General features: G+C 42.8%; 4 protein-coding genes across 5 annotated transcripts; 1 reads left to right on the top strand and 3 right to left on the bottom strand.

Annotated features, from left to right (window-relative positions):
* Nucleotides 1–23: 23 nt before the first annotated feature.
* Nucleotides 24–1716, bottom strand: LOC137590723 (uncharacterized). Its single transcript, XM_068308452.1, has 4 exons — nt 1438–1716; nt 1251–1351; nt 891–1046; nt 24–792 (listed from the first exon to the last, which is right to left on the bottom strand). Exons 1-4 carry the CDS (start codon nt 1703–1705, stop codon nt 343–345), a joined length of 975 nt encoding a protein of 324 aa, XP_068164553.1. The 5' UTR covers nt 1706–1716; the 3' UTR covers nt 24–342.
* Nucleotides 1717–3098: 1382 nt separating this feature from the next.
* On the top strand, nt 3099–7417 carry LOC137590613 (ubiquitin carboxyl-terminal hydrolase 2-like). 2 transcript variants are annotated; one of them, XM_068308288.1, is made up of 13 exons: nt 3113–3201; nt 4084–4146; nt 4322–4427; nt 4651–4766; nt 4845–4915; nt 5005–5130; nt 5459–5557; nt 5637–5765; nt 5836–5961; nt 6064–6101; nt 6455–6486; nt 6595–6894; nt 6984–7417. In XM_068308288.1, the coding sequence occupies exons 1-13, from the start codon at nt 3177–3179 to the stop codon at nt 7139–7141; spliced, it is 1389 nt and encodes a 462-aa protein (XP_068164389.1). In that variant the 5' UTR covers nt 3113–3176; the 3' UTR covers nt 7142–7417. The 2 variants fall into 2 exon arrangements, with proteins under 2 accessions (XP_068164390.1, XP_068164389.1); XM_068308289.1 differs by lacking the exons at nt 6064–6101; nt 6984–7417 and having other exon boundaries at nt 3099–3201; nt 6595–6772.
* A 48-nt stretch (nt 7418–7465) lies between these two features.
* Nucleotides 7466–11245, bottom strand: LOC137590948 (ciliated left-right organizer metallopeptidase). The gene is made up of 14 exons (XM_068308813.1): nt 10741–11245; nt 10562–10655; nt 10201–10252; nt 9931–10080; nt 9729–9854; nt 9568–9652; nt 9420–9423; nt 9078–9249; nt 8817–9000; nt 8638–8707; nt 8434–8530; nt 8122–8229; nt 7917–8048; nt 7466–7820 (listed from the first exon to the last, which is right to left on the bottom strand). The coding sequence occupies exons 1-14, from the start codon at nt 11243–11245 to the stop codon at nt 7695–7697; spliced, it is 1905 nt and encodes a 634-aa protein (XP_068164914.1). The 3' UTR covers nt 7466–7694.
* Nucleotides 11246–12241: 996 nt separating this feature from the next.
* On the bottom strand, nt 12242–19316 carry lrp10 (low density lipoprotein receptor-related protein 10). The gene is made up of 10 exons (XM_068307928.1): nt 19279–19316; nt 18151–18324; nt 17949–17981; nt 17518–17662; nt 17098–17291; nt 16465–16982; nt 15935–16371; nt 15350–15544; nt 15002–15131; nt 12242–14107 (listed from the first exon to the last, which is right to left on the bottom strand). Exons 2-10 carry the CDS (start codon nt 18197–18199, stop codon nt 13481–13483), a joined length of 2328 nt encoding a protein of 775 aa, XP_068164029.1. The 5' UTR covers nt 18200–18324; nt 19279–19316; the 3' UTR covers nt 12242–13480.
* Nucleotides 19317–19346: the final 30 nt, after the last annotated feature.

Raw genomic sequence — 19346 nt, 5'->3', positions numbered from 1 at the left:
AAAACATGAAACTTGAGCTTAATACATTTATTAAAGTTAGCGTGTGATGGTCACATGAACAAACCAAAAGCAAAACAAGGATTACAAAAACAGAACAAACCTGTTCAAAAGTCATAAAGATCTTAATCTAATCTAATCTTGTGTTTTCACGCTACAAACTGCACCAGAAAGGAAAACAGAAACAGCTGCATCTGCATTTTTGACACAAAATGAAATTTTAGGTCTCATTATAGACTTTTGCAGAAAATAGAAGTAAAACAAAACACTTGTTTTACTGAACTCTCTAACATGAATGGACAGAAACTAAAACATAGATGATTGATTTTCATTTTGATCACAAAGTCACTTCTTCTTCCACACCGGTATGGAGGTCTGTCTGGCTGCCACGCCGGAGGGGCAGGCGCCGTAGGGCCTCTTCTCTAGGCAGTCTTTACTGAAGCCCAGACACACGAAACAGAATTTGACATTACACCGTTTACAAGTAATGGTTTTACACTGTTTGCTGGAATGCGACACCAGTAAACCACAGGTGGGACAGGCACGGATGGAGGGACAGCCCATGACCTCCTCCACATCTTCGAAGACGAGCTCTGGACAGGCCTTCAGAATGTCCAGTGGGTTTTGACAGCCAACGTTTTGACAGCGAACTGAACTTGAACCATCACCTTTCCATTCCCTCAAACACTGCCAGCAGAATCTGTAAACTCTTCCCTTGGCGGCCGTGCAAACGTTACAATGGACGTTCAGATTGTTGAGATCCTGTCTCGTCACATTAGAGTTACAGCCAGGACACTGTCAGGAGAGAGAGCAGGAAAATTAAATGTTTGAAACGAGCCCAAAAGAACAAATGATCATAATGGTTTGGGGAAAAATGTGTGGTTAAAACTTACCACTTTAATTTCCATGCGACATGTGGCAGTGTTTTGGAATATCTTCTTTTCAAAATATTCAATTTCCTCTGGTGTTAAAAGAGCCATTTTACAAACCTCCTCAAAGGGCCACTCAACATCACAGCCAGTCTGACCGCAAACGAATCTGAACTCACCCTGAATAAAAAGAGAAATAAAGTCACAAAAAACACCCACACTAACAGAATTTTAGTGTGGGTAACATGACAGTTTGTATTTATTACTTATTCTATTTATTATACAGTTATTTTAATTTTCAACCACTTGTCGCTCCCGTGTAATACATTTGTAGTGAAATCCGCATTAGATTCTATAGGTGAGGTGACGTCACAGCAGGTTTACCTGGTCCACCTGCTGGAGACACCAGTCGGTGAGAGACATGGGGGTGACGCTGTGTCCGCAGGACATCTTCGCTCTCAGACTCTTGTATTCATTACACAAAACTGAGACGCAGAAAAGGGGAAAAAAAAAAGTCATTCCTAATAAATTTCTAATTGCAAATTAGACTTTTAAAAAAATGTAAACTTACAATCCATGTCGTCTTGGCCATCGACGAATGTTAGGGTCGGGTCGCGGGGGTCGTAACACTTCTCCTCTTCATCGACGCTGCCCTCATAGCTGTCATCCGAGTCAGAATAACGATAGTTTGTATAATCTGGTATGTCCTCGTCATCTGACGGGTTCCCTACACGGTCGTGGTCAATAACTGGAGGAGCTGGTTTCACCTCTTTCCTTACAGGTGGATCAATTTTTGTCCTCTCCTTTAACTTTGCTTTTTTGGACGATTTGCCTCCCATTTCCACTCACAGACGACTTGAAGGCTCTTTGAGAAACAACTCACTGATGACGGCGGGACTTTAAGTGTCAGGTGACTTCTGGGGGCTGAGGCGGAACTTTTTTTTTTTTTTTTGTCTGACGAATATTGATAAGCGCGCACCAGAAGACACACAACACAAGATCAACGCTGTTGGTGACAAAATGCCACTTCAGGTGAGAATAAACGGACCTGCGGGTCAGGACACCATCGTCACCCTGTGTGAGAACGAGCAGCAGATGAAGAAGATGACCGTCACAAAACTGAGGCGCATCATAACAGAGAGAATAGAGATAAGTACGTTCATCCTGTCCCATCATATGTTTGTCTTTCTAAAGAGTTTTTTCCCCTTAATGCATAATATTTAAATAACTTTCTATCGTTAAACTTGATAAAATATGTAACATTAAATATATAACTCATCTGGTAACTGGTTGTAACATTAATTAAATATTCAAAATGTGCGTTGATGAGAGGATTTTGCGCAAAGCCCTCTTGTTAATAAGTGACTGGATCCCTTGGAATTTCTCTCATGTAATTTTTTTTTAATTAATGTAATTTTTTCTGTAGCTGATGACTTCCAGCTGAACTTCCGAACCGAGAAGATGGAGGATTCCTACAAGCTGGAGACATATGGCATCAAACATATGTCCACCATCCACTTGGTGCTCAGACTGGATGGCGGAATCTGAAGTGGGCCCCATTCAGAAGAAAAATGAATTTAATACAGTAAATGTATGAATAAATATAATTTAATGAACTTTTGTTGTTTGTTGTTTTGTGGGAGGAAAATATCAAATTAAGAAATAATTTATATGCATTATCTGTTTGGAACTAATTCAAATTATATAAAAAAATATATCCTGCAGTTTATATCTTAAAGGCAAAAAAAAAAAAAACCATCCGATTTGATCCTCAATTATTCAATTTATTTCAATTTTCTGTCATTTTAAAAGGAAGCTATTCAATGTTTTCATTTCGAATTTTTCAAGAACAGAATTTTTTTCATTTCACTTTTGATATATTTTACAGAATTTATAATTTAATAGCTGAACGAATAAACGGTAAATTAATCACATATCAAAATATTTGACAGCTGAATCCTCTGTGTAGCAATAAAATAATTTTTAAAGCTCAAGTTTGGCAAAATTTAAAGTTTAATGTTTAATGTGATTAACAGGTAGGGACACACAAAAGGACACAACATGAAAGTGAAAGAGAAAAGTGGTTTGGTTCACATCCAACACGGAATGAATGCAGTTGGATGACATTCTGTCCAAATAACCGGGACGAGGATGTGATTGAAAACAAGTCAGGAATGTAATTGTTCGAGATTCTGACAGTGAAAAAAGAAACCGATCAGATGTTAATCTGTAAACTCCAACCCACGCAAATGACTTTACGGTTAACCCGGTTCATCACCAGGAAGTCAGTTATTAAGACAGAAATCTGCGATGGTCAAAGGACAAACTTTACCAGGTAACATAATATTTTACTTTATTCTACATTAAAATTATCACCTGAGGATTTGAAAATAAATAGTTTCCGTTAAGGACTTGGTTAATAGTGAGGAATCCACGTCCTTCTGCAGGTGATATGTCCATCCTGTATTTACGACCTTTAAGTATATTTTTTATTACAGTAGTTGTTTTGGCGCAGATGCTGCGTAATTCATCATCTGTTGTCCAGGGTTGATCAGAAAAATACTTAACACGCATTAATTTAAAGCATTAAACTGTCAAGCATTAATTATTGTCTATATATCTGTTAATCACGCTCGTTCATAATCGATTATTCGAGTCTCACATACTGTTTTTATGGCGCTTGTGAGAGTTTTCCTGTTTTCCATCGGCCGTGACGCGCAGCTGATGAGACGTTCAGGAAGCAAATCACTTTTAAATTGTTGAACCGGAATATTCCAATTTAATATTTCACCTTAAAGTTTTATGGACTCGGAAGATAAAAGATTAAACATCCACGAAATTTTTTACAAGTTATAAAACCGAACTGGAGTAAAGTCACCGCGCAAAGTGACTGGCGCATAGAAGCGGGGGAATAGCGCCACCTTCTGGATTACACTGGGTGCATAATTTTTTTAGGTAGTAACTGTGCTTCGTCGTTTGGACTTTTGATCAGTTATAAACATTAATTCCTTTATTAGCCAAACATAGAACATAAGATAAGCAAACAAATGATAAATGCACGATTGTGCAGATGACACAAAAGCAGGTTTATTAGCTGTCAGGCTGGTCAAGATGATGACCTACCTGTGAAAATAAATATTAAAACGTCGCTACAGGTGACAGCCTGCAAAAAGTACATAAAACTGTTCACTTAGATGACAAAATATTTCATCTTCAGGGGAAGTTACAAGAAGAAAAATGAACGAATCCCTGGAGGCACCAAAGGAGAAGAGACAAAGAGGTATAAATCAGATTTTTTTTTTGAATGATATTTACAAAAGATCCATCTAAAGTTATTTTTGGGCCATTGCATGTTTGAAAATTCAACTTTAGAAGAACTTTAAATCTAATTTAAAAGTTTAGGGTGGCAAAATGGTTTCATAACCCTTCTGAAGCTGATTTCTTTCTCTTTGAAGTTTCTGAGCCACCAAGACTCCATCACGGCCTCTACAACCAGGGAAACACATGCTACCTCAACAGTGTCCTCCAAGTACTTTTCATGACAACAGAGATCCATGACAGGTTTGAAACAACAACCATAAGACTATTACAGACATGTGTTAACAGAAAACAGTGTTTTGTAGAGTCCATAAGAGTCTGGAAATTAAATAAGGACTTGATTAAAGCTTGATTTTCACACAGAGAAGGGGAGACAAAGGGTTAACAATCAGGGAACCGTGAAACTAAAGTTTCACCATCTTCAGTTTCAATTTCATTGACATTCATATAACAACTCTCCCCCAAGGTTGGATCGTGTTTCGGAGCAGAAGGCAGATAAAGAGCTGAGAAATATTTTCACGAGACTGAAACAGAGGGAATGCACGACAGAGGCGATGACTCGCGTCCTGGAGATTAAAGACAGTGAGTTGACCAGTGATCAACAGGAAACCAAACATTTAAAGTCGACTGAAATCGTTCATCTCGTGAATCCATCTGCAGTTCATCAACAACATGACGCCGCTGAAAGTCTGAGGATGATTTTACGTAAAGTCAGCCCAAAGATCTCCGAGGTGTGTATTTATGAAATCTGTCAAATACAGTCAAAGATTTGAGAATTTATTTATTTTGATTGGATTTGTTGTGTTGTTTCTACTTTAAGGTTTTTCTAGGGCAGCTGAAGTACACTACAAAGTGTTCCCAAGGACACACCATCAATGACGAGACGAATCCCTTCTGGATTCTTCCACTGTCACTGAAGCACAGCAATGAGAGGAACTACAGTGTGGTAAGACATCAACGATCCACACCAATGAATTTGTGTTTATTCTGAGTTTTTGTCTTCTCAAGCTGGCTGTTTTTATTTTGGCTAGACTGGCAAAATTATTCATTAAAGATCCCACATGTGCACCTCCAAATTGGGTCATTCACCTCTTCTCTAAAAAGCACTCTTCCAGTCTTCCAGACGAACAATCAATGGTTGTGAAGATATTTGGTGCACGAACGGACGAACACACAAACACTGACAATTACAATACATCATGGCTTCGCGGGATGTAATAAATGAATGAAAATTCTGGAACAATTCACTTTTGTGTTATAAAATGTTTTTACAGGAAGAAAACTTCAGAAGCGAGACCATTTCCAAGGAAACGTTTGACGGAAACAACAAGGTGTTCTGTGACAGATGTCAAACGGAAACGACTGGGAACAGCGTGAGTTTCCGTGAACAAACACTACTGGGATGTGATCGATTGGTTTAAAGGTTCAATAAATCATTCTGGTGTTAATCAGCAATGTGTGATGGCCGAGGCTCCTCAGATTCTGGTCCTTCTCCTCAAGAGGTTCACCTTTGACCTCAACAGCAGGTCGTACATTAAATCAGACTGCTGCGTGGATGTTCCGCGGGAGCTGCATATAAAGGTACGTTTGGGTTGTGTTCTTTGAATGCTTTTAGAATCAACTCTTCAATCTGACGTCTTCCACGCTGCAGGACAGGAGGTACAAACTGTACGCGGTGGTGAATCACATGGGCAGTCTACGGAGTGGACATTACACAGCCACCGTCCTGTCCAACGTGGACAAAGCCTGGTACGAGTTTGATGACGCTCGTGTGCAGGTGAGGATTAATGCAACAAATCTTGTGTGTGTGGTGCATGCTGGGAAACCCCCCAAAATGAAATAGTTACTCTATTATTTTTGGTTGCCTTGATGGATGCAGGTTAGAGAGCAGCTGTTTGCAAAAAACAGGACATACAGGTATGTATGCATGATCTCCAGCAGTTTGCCCAGGTGATGTAGAATTATGGGTAATGTAGTTTGAGTCTATAGCAAACGTTGACGAAAAGATCATTGGTTATTATAAAACACTGTGAATGTTTTCTGTACATTTACAAACGTGTGAAATATGTGTAATTTACCGCATTAATTTATTACAATAAAATGCTGTAAATTGCAATGCAATGCAGCGATTTGCAGGAATTTCCTGCAAACAATAACACAGTAATGAGTTGTACTTTTATTAACAGTAGTATACTAGAAATATTTACTGTATAGCATCAGTGTTTTGTCATAATGTGCATAAAAAATAACTCAAAATGATTGTTTAACAGCTCCAGAACAGCCTATCTGCTTGTGTACAGAGGTAAGATCACCAGAATACATCCAGATTCATGCAAGTGTGTAAAATGAATTAATATGGCAACACAGGAAATAGAGTAAAATTAATAACTAACCCTCTTTAACTATAAAGCCTCTTGGAGTCCGAGAGAGGAGATGAAGGAACAAAGGAATGAAAACCATCTTAGGGATGAAACAAAGGCCCACAAAGCGAGATCCAGGGGACCCGATCCAAAGGAGAGGACGAGAAGCACTCAGCCATTGATCAGCCGTCATCCACAGGGAGAAGATGCTGAGTTTAACAAGACTTCAAGCCTCAACAGAAACACCAAGGAAGAAATAGTCGTCCTCCATCAAAACGAAAACTACGCCAGTAAACGAGACTCTCTGGTGAAGGTGGAAAAGAAGGAGCAATGGAGCAAAATAGAGGACGGTGAGGCAAAAAATTGTACCGATTAATCCGAACTTGTTTTGATGCATTTTAGTTGCAGAAAAATAATCCCCGTCGTATTTTACCACCAGACGATCGTTCTCGTGTGCAACCGTGTGGAGGTTCACAATACATCAAGAAGAATCCTGTGAAGTTTTCTCTCATTGTTCTCGGAGTTATTATTGGATTTTGTTTAATTGTGATTCTTCCTATTGCACTAACTAACGAAACTAACTCAGAACAACCATAACGTCAACCAGCAACTTGCCATCAAGATGATGTGAAAGACTCAGGTGTCAAGTGTGCATCTTTATTTCTAAATCATTATTATTACAATGATCTGTGGACAAAATGAAGTTCCTATTGATGAATGAAATCAGCTTTAGCTTTTCTTTTTAAGCTTTCATTATCACTTATTCTTATTATTATTTGTTGGGCACAAAATCAGCTATTCAACAGTAGTTTTCTGCAAATAATGTTTCGGATTTTTCTATTCAATAAAAAGAAACTATACTCCACTTAAATGAAGTAAATTCACTTTATTAAAATGATGCTTTAGCTTGTGTTACTGTGATCCTGTGGGGGCCACATGGATCCTGACCCCACAGGAGAAACACTTCCTGTGAGACGCCACCGCTGTAGCCAGGAGACAAGCAGCAGCAGCGACACCAAGCGTCGGGGCGACCGCGGGTCCAGGATGAGTTCTGGTCACGTTCTGGGATGTAGTTACAGCCTCACTGTCCAACAAGCAGGAGAGTAAAGTTAGCACGACTTACGGGTTCTTGTGAAGCCAGAGATTGTCGTTAGACGTCTGCTTGCCTCGTGATAGAAGCAGGAAGTGGATTGAGATAATCTGAGGGAGGAGAAACATCAGGGTAGAGACACAACCTCCTGTCAGGGCACGAAACTGAACCCCGGAAACCTTTGACCTGTGGGTTCAGGACAGACCGACAGAAGAGATAAAATGACTTTTATCAAATGAGGAGTGGGGGGTGGTTGTTGGATAGATTTTGCCTTCGTGTTACCTCAGTGCTGCCCCCTGCTGGACAGTCCAACCATTCAGCACCAGACACCTGGATTTGGTACCTGTTCCGCCCCAAACACCTGTGTCTGTAACAACGCCCCGTCACAGAGTCGCTGGGCAACAGAAACCCACTCTGGAGTTGGGGGAAAAGAATACGTTAAGAATAATAAAAGTGGGTCACAAGCATTTACACACAAGTTGTGCACCTGTCTGGTCAGACTGGAGAAGAAGCACCGGCTGTCAGAGCCGAAGATCTCCCCGCTCCAATCCTCCTCAGCTGAGATCCTGACATTTTCCTCTTTCCAACATTCACTCTTGAAGAAATGAGGAGTGGAAAAGGGTGGAAAAAATGGAGACAAAATGGGAATAAATGGAAAAAAAAATGCAAGCAGTTTATCAGGATGGACGTGATTTTGAAATAGTTAGACTTAAAATTATTTTTTTTAAATCATTGCTCAGAAGGATACGGTTTAGTGGGATTGATTTTCAGTGAAATCAAATTAGGGAATTAAACTAACTCCATTCTTGAGAGGTTTATAAAGGCGACATCCCTCCAGGTATTGATCCGTCTGGCATTGTCCCTTATGGAGGTGAAGGTGATGACACCCAAACCCGCTGACGTGAAGCAGTGACACCAGAGAAAACATGTGATCCACAATCAATTTAAACACACAACCTCCTGCTCAAACAACACACAGGTAAATCTGTAAGAATGAATTTACCTGCCGCTGCAGAAAAAAGATGAGGAGTTGTCCTGACAAGTTGACGTCGAACCAAACGTGGCTCCTTCACCTGGACGGAACACGGATTTTTCTTTAATTCCCCAATGATCAATGCTTCAATATCATGATCTGATTGGTTATTTATGACTTTACATTTAATATTAAACGTCTTTCCTTACTCTCCCCCCAGACGAGGCTCTGAGCTCCTGACACGTTGACAGCGTACCAGCCCGTGTCTTGTAATGCGCCCAAGGTGACGAGGTCGATCCGGACCGTCGTTGAGTCTCCCAACATGGCCGCCATGATGGACCCCCGCAGGACCCGCGACTCCCAGTGAGAGGACCCCCCGCCTGGAGATGAATCCTGCAGACAGAAAGAGTGAAACATGTGAGAAGAGCAGATGATGGAGGAATCCGGATGTAATGGGAGCTTCTTGGTACCAGGTTCTCCAACGGGGCCCCTAGTTCAGGGTCGGGGGACGCCAAGTGCTTCTGGAGGGCTGAGATGACAGAGGGGGTGTAAATCCTCATCTGGCCCGATGCATCAGCGTGAGTCACTTTGCCTCGAGGAGAACATCCAGCATCGCCTGCAGCACAAAAAACATTATGACACCTAACACCAGTTAAAACGTTCAGCAGACGCTCAGTTTTATCTTATTACACTCTCTTAATTTTTCTGAATTTCTTTTCTTAATTTCTTAATCTTAATTTCATTATCAACCATTTTTATCTTTTTAACATTGAAGCTTCTTCTATATTCTTCCCTTCCACCATAAATAAAACATTCCTGATCTCAGAGAATAAAAATAAAATGAAGCCCAGGAAACGACGCCAAGTAAAAGTCATCAAAGTTCATCAGGATAACTTTATCACCTGTTTATAACAAAATAAATATAATGTGTGTGTGAAAATCATATGTGTTCCAAAAAACCTGGAGAGGAGGAGGAACAGTCCCTCCAGGTGTGAAAGAGATGCTTGGAGAACCCGAGTGTGTGAAACAGCTCGTGGATCACAGTCTGCAAAGCAGATAAAGGTGCAAAAATTAACGTAAAAACACACAATTAAAAGAGGAAAGTGTGATTAATTGTGAACCTGTGCGGCTCCCTGCTGGCTATCTGTGGATCCCATCAGTCTGTCCCTGCAGATGACCGCCACCCCCGCCAGCGGGCGTCCACTGGAGTCCGTCTGGCAGTGGACGGCGTAGGCCAGGACTCTGGGCTGAGGTGTGAACAGAACCCCCATGAACACACAGAGGTGTGATCTATATGTAAGATGTGTGTCAGTGTGTCTTCACCTCTGATCTACACTTGTCGGTGTTCTGCACGTGAAGATAAAGCACAAAGTCTGTGTCGGGGAGGCCGGCGCCTTCAGGACGGAGTTGAGTCCCGTGAGGAGAGTCAGCCTCTGGGTAAACGTAGCATCCAGACAGGTGGTCGTCTGGGATCTGATCCCAACGGTGGGAACCATGTGGAACGTGTTTTAAGCTTTTTAGTTTTCAGCTTTTAGTAGAAGCTTTACTCAATAAACTCAGTTAAATACCAAAAAAAAAATCTGTGATTCTTACTCTTACATCCAGACACGTCTCAGATCTGTAGTTGTTTTTAGCCCGACCACACCTGAAAGAGAAAAAAAAAAAATCAATTTGTCTTCTGTTTTCTGGGAACATTAATGATCAAAGATTTCAAAAAGAATATTGAAGGTTAACCAGCTAAAAATCAACGTATGTCGAAAAGATCATGCCTGAAATTTTGGTGATATTTGGATGTTTTGTCTTTTTTTTTAAATTTTCTTTGGAGCATTCTGAAAGTAAATATCTGATAACTTAAAAAAAACAACATAATTTTTGCACAAATACACACACACACACACACACACACACACACACACACACACACACACACACACACACACACACACACACACACCTGTTGTAGTTGACAGCACTTGGATTCCTCCAGATAAACTTGCAGTATTTGTTGATGTCTCTGCTGAGCAGCAACGGACCCACGACTCGGTTCACTAGTGAAAGGTCAGCAGTGTCATTACGTGTGTGTGTGTGTGTGTGTGTGTGTGTGTGTGTGTGTGTGTGTGTGTGTGTCTTCACCTGACAGTAAAGAAGAGACCATCTTCACAGCGTCTTCCATCATTGCTTCCAGCTTTTCTTTCTCTGGCTCTGATAGGCTGCTGCTCTCCTTTGCAAACCACGTCTGGATCCTGATTGGCTGGTGAGTTGCAGGAGTGGGCGGGGCAGTCTTCACCAGGGCTCTCCTGTGTTTTGCTGGCTGGACAGGAAGCGGCGACGCCCTGCTTGCTGACTGGTCGGGTGGCTGTTGGGCTGTAGGTCTGGACTCCCTGGGTGGCCCGTCTGGGTGGGAGGGGGCAGCTCGGACCACCCCGGCCTCAGCCTGAACCACATCAGAAATGCATTTCTGCTGGGTTGAGGGGAACCCCACCATTACTGCCAGGATCCCCACCCAGAGGCTCTGTGATGGAGGGGCGCCCATCATCACAGCTGGAACCTGTTTCAGAGTCAGGATGAAGGTTAGGCTTGGGTCTAGAACCCATCCCAGCTGGCTCTGGGTGAAAGGCAGGATACACCCCCGATGCATCGCCAGGCAAAATCATGATTGTGTAAAAATGTATAAATGTTTCGTTCTAAATATTTATTTAGGCTGTGATTTTATTGTCTAATAGTGTCATCGTGAGTTTCGCGTTCTGGATTCACAAAACATTTTCTTTACCCTCTGGAACACATTTGTCAAACTCAAGGCCCAGGGGCCAAATGTGGCCCGTCACATCATTTTGTGTGGCCCATGAGAGCATAAAAAGTCAGAGTGTGCTTTGACCAAAAACTACATTTCCCAAAATGCAGTAATTCAGCCCATTTTAACTGTGAGAAAAACGTTGTGAACAAAGTTAACGTCCTAACTTGTGTCTGATGTTATTTTTCTTTATTGATTGATAGTTTGATCCTTGATTGATGGAGTTCTGTGGGTTTAATAACCTGACAGATTAAAAGGATTTATGTTAGAACAGAGAAACAAACTAACAAACATGTTTTTTCTGTCTAACTGTAATGTTTGGAACTAGAATAAGTCATAAATTCAGAGTTATTTAACATTAAGGAGTAGTTACATTTATTTAAATTACATTTGGCTCTTTGAGGACAGACATTATGCTGATGTGGCCCTCGGTGAAAATGAGTTTGACACATGTGGTCTAGAAATATGAAGACAGATCCTTTTCATCTCAGGTCTAATTAAATGTAATGAATGAACATTTTAGCTTTGAACTGCTCTGCTAGACGGAATAAAGCCAAGAACTGCAGTAAAAAGCAGCATTTCTGAACCCTATCAACTTATTAAATCACTTCAGTGGCATTACCTTACAGGTTCATTACACCAGTGGGTCCACAGCTTCATTCCATCATCACACAAACAGCAGCGAAGATCAGAAACTAGTGAAGATCTCTCCTGGGAGTCTGTGAATTTCAGCGGTAAATTTGAATACAGAGCACAATAGAGTGACATCATCAGTCACTATGGTGTCAGAGGTCTTGTTCACCCCGCTCCCCCCTTAAAAAACACACACACAACATCTAAAAGTGCAAATCATTTAATCTCAGCCACAATTTTTATTTATTTACAGTGAAGTTGACCCCTAATCTAATAAACCATAAAATCACGTTCTCTCTTTAAATTTAAAACTTCTGGCTACTTTATAGGAAACCAATACATTCAACAAAGCAGAACAAAACTGAAGGAGGGGGTGGGGGGGTAAAAACAAGTAACATTAAAATAAAGTGAACAATAATACAAATGGCACATCACAAGTCTGTTGTGTCAAGACGTGAGAAGAGGAGAATTCATTTCCCTCAAGGGTCGAAGATTCAAGTTGAGGTCATTTTGTGAAATGGGGGGCCCTTTAACCCATCCGGGGGCCCCCCCACACCATGTTCCTGTGCACACGTCACACACATATACGTCATCAGGCACCATAGAGATTGTAGTTGCGTCACATTTTTGTTTGTAGTTCACATACATTCACTTGGAAAGGGTACACACGGTTATGTTGCATTAATGTGCACTAAAACTGGGTTCCAAAGACGTTATTGCCACCTGGGGGGTTGGGGGTGGGGGGTAGACATGCATTTTTTTTTTGTTTTTTACGTTACGATAAAGCCACTGATGTGTCGCTGCGTGCTGCGGTGTGAAACAACATGTGTGTGTTTTTGGTGTAGTGTGTGTGACTCAGGAATCATCAAAAACCTCTTCAAAAAGGCACTTAAATATGGGAGGGGGGGGTATTCTTTTCTAAGAATAATCTGGGATTATTCGACTCAGTTGGCAAAAGTATAGAGAGACATTCCACATCTACAAACACACTCGGGTGTCGATCTAAGACGAAAAATTGCAAACGCAATCACACGACGGATGCAGTCACACGATGATTTTTCTAGTCGGGATCGTCCAATCAGACGGAAGCCCGCCTCTTTTTCTGGATAGGGAAGATTCATCTGTGCAAAACTTTACCTTCAAGGTGCAGCCTAGCGTTCATTAAGAGCACGTCCGACACCCTCCAAATCAGCCAAGCTGTACGTCTAAAACTTATTTTTTTTCTTTTTTAAAAACGGTCAAATACTCGATTCCACAAGTCCACCTCATTTTTATCTTAAAAAGGCACCAGACATGCACAGTGGGGGGGTGGGGGGGTGAGTCTTACCGGTAGCCCCTCCTGTGCTTCAGTTCGAAACAAAAAAAAAAAGGTGGAAAGACTGGGTTTCCGTTTTTACCAGTGTGTGGAGGAGATAACGGAAGGGGTGAGGGTGGGGTGGGGAGAGTCATTCAAGTGAGCATGGGCACGTCGTCCTCTGAGGTGGTGTCTTCAGACAGGGGGAGGAGCAGCACGTCGTCGTCTGAGGAAGAGGAGGAGGAGGTGGAGGAGAAGGACGGGGAGGCGGAGAGGGGCATGGAGTTGGTGGAGGACGAGGGGGAGGGAGAGGCTCTGAACAGGGAGATGCTCAGACCCAACGTGTGGAAGATGGAGGCCAGAGACGGGCTGCTCGGGGGGACGGCGACCGGTGGGGTGTGGGGGGCAGCGACGGCGGGCGGAGCCGGGGGAGCGTACGGAGGGGGAGGCGGGGACACGGCGGCGGCTGACGGGGGCTGTTGATCCGATTGAGCCAACAAGCCCAGTTTCTGAGGCACCGGCTGGTTGACGGCCTCCACGGCCGAGGCGGAGCTGGTGGGAGGGGGGTGGGACGCCTCCTGACCAGAGGGGGCGCTAACCGACTGCTGCTGGGTGGAATCGGACGCTTGGCTGGGCCTGGAAGGGGGCCTGGGGATGAGACCCCAGCGCCTCATGCGGCGCACGGCCCGGCGGACGAATCGGGGCCTGCGTCGGCGGTGGGGGGAGTTGGCGGCGTCTTGACGGAGGAGCTGAAGAATTCCCCTCAGAGAGAGAGTCGAGGTCTGTCGAGGGGGGGAGGGAGAGGAGAAATCAAGTTAAAATACCTTCAACCAATGTGTCTGACATCTTCACGTGGTTGTGAGTCATCTCCAAAACACGCGAGACGTGTTTTTTGTAAGGAGGGGGTCGATTCCTCTCATCCCCACAGACAGAGGAGGCCTTGTCTTCGACACTTAATCCCTCAGCTGCGACCTAATCTGTCCTCACCAACCAATAACAAAGCAGCTCACTGTGTAGCTTCATGCTAACAGTACATTAGCTGTGTTATAAGAGGACTACATAACACAATCTTGTGGATTATTAAGACTGTAAAACCTGACACACACCGCAGGCGCTACTCCAGACAACACAGTATTTTCTGCACTATAAGGCCCACTGGATTATAAAGCGCTGTCGGTTTTTGAGAAAATTAAAGGTTTTTAGGTGCGTCTAATAGTGCGGAAAATACTGTAATCAGTGCAGCTCCACTTCTAGTCATGAGATACGGAGTCGGATAAAACATTCTGGTCCTAAATAACTTAATTTCTGTGCCATTCTCAGCTTGAATTGTGGCAACACAGGTTTTGTGAGGTCACTGTGACCTTTGATCGTTTAATTCTAATCAGTTTATCCATTAGTCCAAGTTGGTATTTGTGCCAAAATGTTGTCTGATGTTTACTGCTTGCAGGGATGCATAACAGATCGATTGTATCAGGATCAGGCAAAAGTTTATAAGTAATTTGTAAACAGGAAGAGGCCAATGTGAAAAATCAGGAAAAATAATAAAAATTAATAATAAGAAAAAGATGCACACAAAAGATTTCTCCAGTCTCGCTCACATCAGTACCTCTAAAGGCTGAAATTCATTCAACTGTATTCCACTGGAAGTTTCTGGTTCCGAGGCTTCTTTCTCTCACCTCATTGGGAAGTTCAGTTGGGAAGTCGTCCACGGGGGGGATGATTCCCTGAGCGATCAGCTGACCGTAAGAGGGCGGAGCCTGCTGTTGGATCAGCTCCGCTTCCTGCCGGCTGATCGGAGCAAACAAGCTGCCGGAAAACAAGACACACACAGATGCATGAGCAAATATCTGCAGCCGGTGTTTTCCACTGCTAAAACATTTTTCTATTTTTAGCCTGGGTCCTTTTATCACAATCACATGCTCTCCTTGTTTCTGTTCCCCTAATAGAAACAGAGTAAAGGTTGAGCTCTGAGAGGCTCGCTGTCTTAGAATACTGCAGTACAGAGCATGCAGAAGGCGGTTTACCTGTACTCCCTGGTCCGGAGCGAGTACAGCTTACAGGTGCAGCCCATGGCGATGACCAGCAGCAGCCCGCACACCAGGCTACCTACTGTTGCTGCGGTGATGATCTTGCGAGGCAGGATCACGGCGCAGTTCAGCTCGTCCGTTCGATCCTTGCAGTCCACCTGGCCGTCGCAGCGCCAGCTTTCAAACACACACCTGCAGACGGGACAAGATTCAGTTCCACAGGTTTAAACTCTGGATTATAAGGCGCACCTTTAATAAATTGTTTATTTTTACAATTTATTTCGTTTATAAGGCACATCAGAGTGTAAGGCGCACTGTAGGTTTATGAGAAAATAAAAGGCTTTTAGGCACCTTATAGTGTGGTAAATACTGTACATTTGTTTTTTGAATGCTCTAAACGTCTGCTTTTATACATTTCTGATACAAATTCGTCACCTAAACAGTAAAAAACTCACAGAACGTAGAGTTCGCGTCCCATAATTAATAAACTAATAAATAAAATCCAAAAAAGCTCTCCATGTGCAGAGAGTTTAAAAATCTTGGATGAAAACCAAAGGAGAAAGTGAGACAGCTCCCCCTGACCTGTCACTGTCACAATGGAAGGTCCCCGGCTGGCAGGTGGTGCAGTCCCTCTCGTCGCTGCCGTCTGCGCAGTACAGCTGATAGTTGCACCTCTCCGTTGCCGGGTAACACACCGGCCTGCCAGCGAAGCGACTGGACGCCACTACCCTCTGCCCCGCCACTCCGCAAGCAAAGTGGTTGGGACTGCAACCCCGGCAGCCCTCCTCATCCTTTCCCGTCTCGGGACAGTCCCATTTCTCGTCGCAGCGTTGTTCCTGGGTGAAGCAACCCCCAGCTGCTCCGCCACACCGGCCCTCCCATGGGGGGCAGTAGGTCCCGACATGGAAAGTGGCATTGAAGCCGCTCCCCTCGGAGCCAGGAAGAGTCTCGTACACTAATGACAGCAGACCGGTGTGGGACTCCACTTGGACTGACTTGTAATTGGAGCTGTTGGTGATCTGTCGAATGTCAAGAAGGGAATAAAAAGTTTCCAAAAGTTCATTTTAAAGCAGCTACAATTAAGCAGAAACTCTAATAAGAAAGAAACTCACAATTTTAATCACGTCTCCTTTGCCTTGCTCTCTGTTGTACACCGTCAGCCTGTCCCCCGCCCCCAGCACCAGCTGCTGCAGGTCGAGTCTCAGAGGCCTTGGGTCCTGGGGGTCCAGGGTCCAGATACAGAATAAAGCAGGACCCCGAGTGGCCGGAGGGCCAAAGGTCCCATAGAAGGTCTGGTAGAGGCCCCCACAGGGCCATTCGATGGGTGTAGGAGTTACAACAAGCTCCCTGTGAGGGTGGAGCTGCTCTGAATCCATCTGAGTCTCTATAACCTCGTATTTCCCACCATCAAGGTCATTCTCTGTGTTTGTCCCCACTTTGGTCAGTTCTTCCTGTGTTCCCCCATACTTTGTGGGTTCTACGGTGTCCTCTGATGTGTTACAACCCTGTTCATCTGAACCCATTCCAGCACCTTCACCAAGACACTCCACCTGACCATTACAACGCCAGGAGAAGGGAAGGCAGCGACCTCCCAGGCATTTAAAGGACGGTGCTGGACATTCACCAGAGTCTGGATGTGTAGAAAAGGAGGAAAAAAATGCACAAACAGAGGAATGAAAACCTTATTCAGAAATGGTGAACGGACGACAAGGACATATCAAGAAAATAAATGTGTGTTCTCCCACCTCTGGCGTAGTCCAGCTGAAAAAACGAGACAGGAAAAAGATGTGGTAGGAAGTGATGGGTCACTGTAATATTCCCTCCTGGGAATTCCATTGGTTGCGGCAACTTGGAGCCACAAAGTACAAAAGGTTCCCCACCAGCCGATGATTTTATAGACACCCATTCCTTCCTACAGCGAACTAAAAAATGTGAAAAGCTGAAAAGGAATTTAAAGAAAAATCAGTGAACACAGAATCTCACTTGTGTTAAAATTACTAAAAAGAGACAAACAGAGATAAGATAAATGTTCATGTGCCAGGAATTTGTCCTACTTTTCCAGACATTTAATTTAAGGGTATCAATTCCAGCAGATTAACAGCTAGTAACTAAATGATAGATAAAACTGGTGTATCTGGTTCGTCAAATTCCCTTGGTGCCTTTACCTGAGAACAATTGGTTCTCCTTCCAATCCCATGATGATCCAGCAGTCATTGGTCGAACCAAAGCGGTAGGACCAGCTGTGGTAAGCAGAACTCCTGATTTCTCCCACCTTGTTGTCTAAGACTTGATAGGAATTCCCACAGCGACCTCAAAAGACAAAGAATAATAGACAAAAAATCAAATATAACGTGTCTTCTTGAAGATTTAAGAGACAGTGCGCTCTATGCTTAACCTTTAATTTTGTTAACCTAATTTAGTTTGAGGTTACACACATGACAGCTGGAAATAGCTGTTAGGAGAAGTGGTATGTAAGACACTATACACTTCAGCAAAGTTAAAGAACCGGTCAGGATGGTATCCCACGTTCTCAACAATACCACCCATAGTAGGCTCAACAAAGTATGATTAAGAGTTGACCATTTTGTTTCCTTACCAGATGTCAGGTTAGGATTAAAACAGCGGCACGCTGCAGACAAAATGAGCAAACACAGAATGAGTTACGCTGATATTTCATGACTGACGGAGGTAAAAAATATTGTGCAAAATGGAAAGAAGAAATATGACTTTCGATTGACCAAAATTTAAACTTTGAAATTCAAAAAGACACATTAACTGATGAATGTGGTTTCACTTACCTGTTATTATAAAAACTAGAAGGACACAGAGGTTGTAAGTGACCGTCATTGTGAGAATATTTCACCTCTCAACTGCCGGGAATTGCACCCAAAAAAAAAAAGCCTGGAGAACAAACAATATAATAAAACTCAGAGAAGCACCATTTTAGGTAGTTTTGTTCAGGAAGACGTCATCTGCGGAGTGAAACAAGAGAAAATCAGATTTGGTTGTCATCCAAACACAGTCAACCTCATCATAGTTTACTTGAGCCTCATACTGTACACAACATACTATTACTCCAAAATATGTGGGCTACTGTGCACATAGTTTCCTCATTTTCCTTGCAGTACACAGTAAATCTGTTGTCATGTAATTTAATAATGACTGACACTAAAATATACATGTTTGTTTATTAAACCAAACATTTATTTAATAAGAAACCGTGTGTGGATTTAATCTGGTCCCTGTTGCTACAGGGGAACTAGGATCCCATCCAAATCTCACTTTAACCTCCTGTAATAAAGCATTTAATAATGTTTTTACCCATCAATGAAACGTTTCTAGGTGTCCGTGCAGTAAAACAATACATGGTTCTCTTTTTGTTGATGATACTTTTATCTTCACACACACACACACACACACACACACACACACACACACACACACACACACACACACACACACACACACACACACACACACACACACAAACACTAACAGCGATTTCCTTCCTATAATCTGCTCGACAATGACGCCAGGAACGCTAGCATTTCCGAGATGACATCGTCGCTAAAAATAGTTTCCCAGTCCTAGTAAACTTATAAAAAAAGGTTAGATCTGTTTTATTTAAACATCATTTTGTTCTCAATAAGTATGGATATTATCCCGACATTCCGTTGCGCCATCGTTTCGTTTTTAACGAGTCAAAGGGAACAACTCACTCAGCTAGCTTCCTGGCGAGCTAAATGCTAAAGCGATTATCCTGACTTTTTCCTTCGTATACTCTCTATTTCTAGGCGGCGACACCACAAAATAATGTTTTCTATCACAACAAGGAATGTTTTAGTATCCAAAAAAGAAGAAGAAGATATAGTCCGGAAACAATAACGACGTTAAAACCCCTTTTTTTTAATAAAGCAGCACCGTACCGTATCAGTCGGCCTCTCTGTTGACAAGTTGTGAGCCACTTCCGTATATTTTACCTCGTGACGTCAAG

Source organism: Antennarius striatus, chromosome 23 (genome assembly GCF_040054535.1).
Source record: "Antennarius striatus isolate MH-2024 chromosome 23, ASM4005453v1, whole genome shotgun sequence".
Classification (NCBI taxonomy): domain Eukaryota; kingdom Metazoa; phylum Chordata; class Actinopteri; order Lophiiformes; family Antennariidae; genus Antennarius; species Antennarius striatus.
This window is presented reverse-complemented; position numbering and strand designations above follow the sequence as displayed.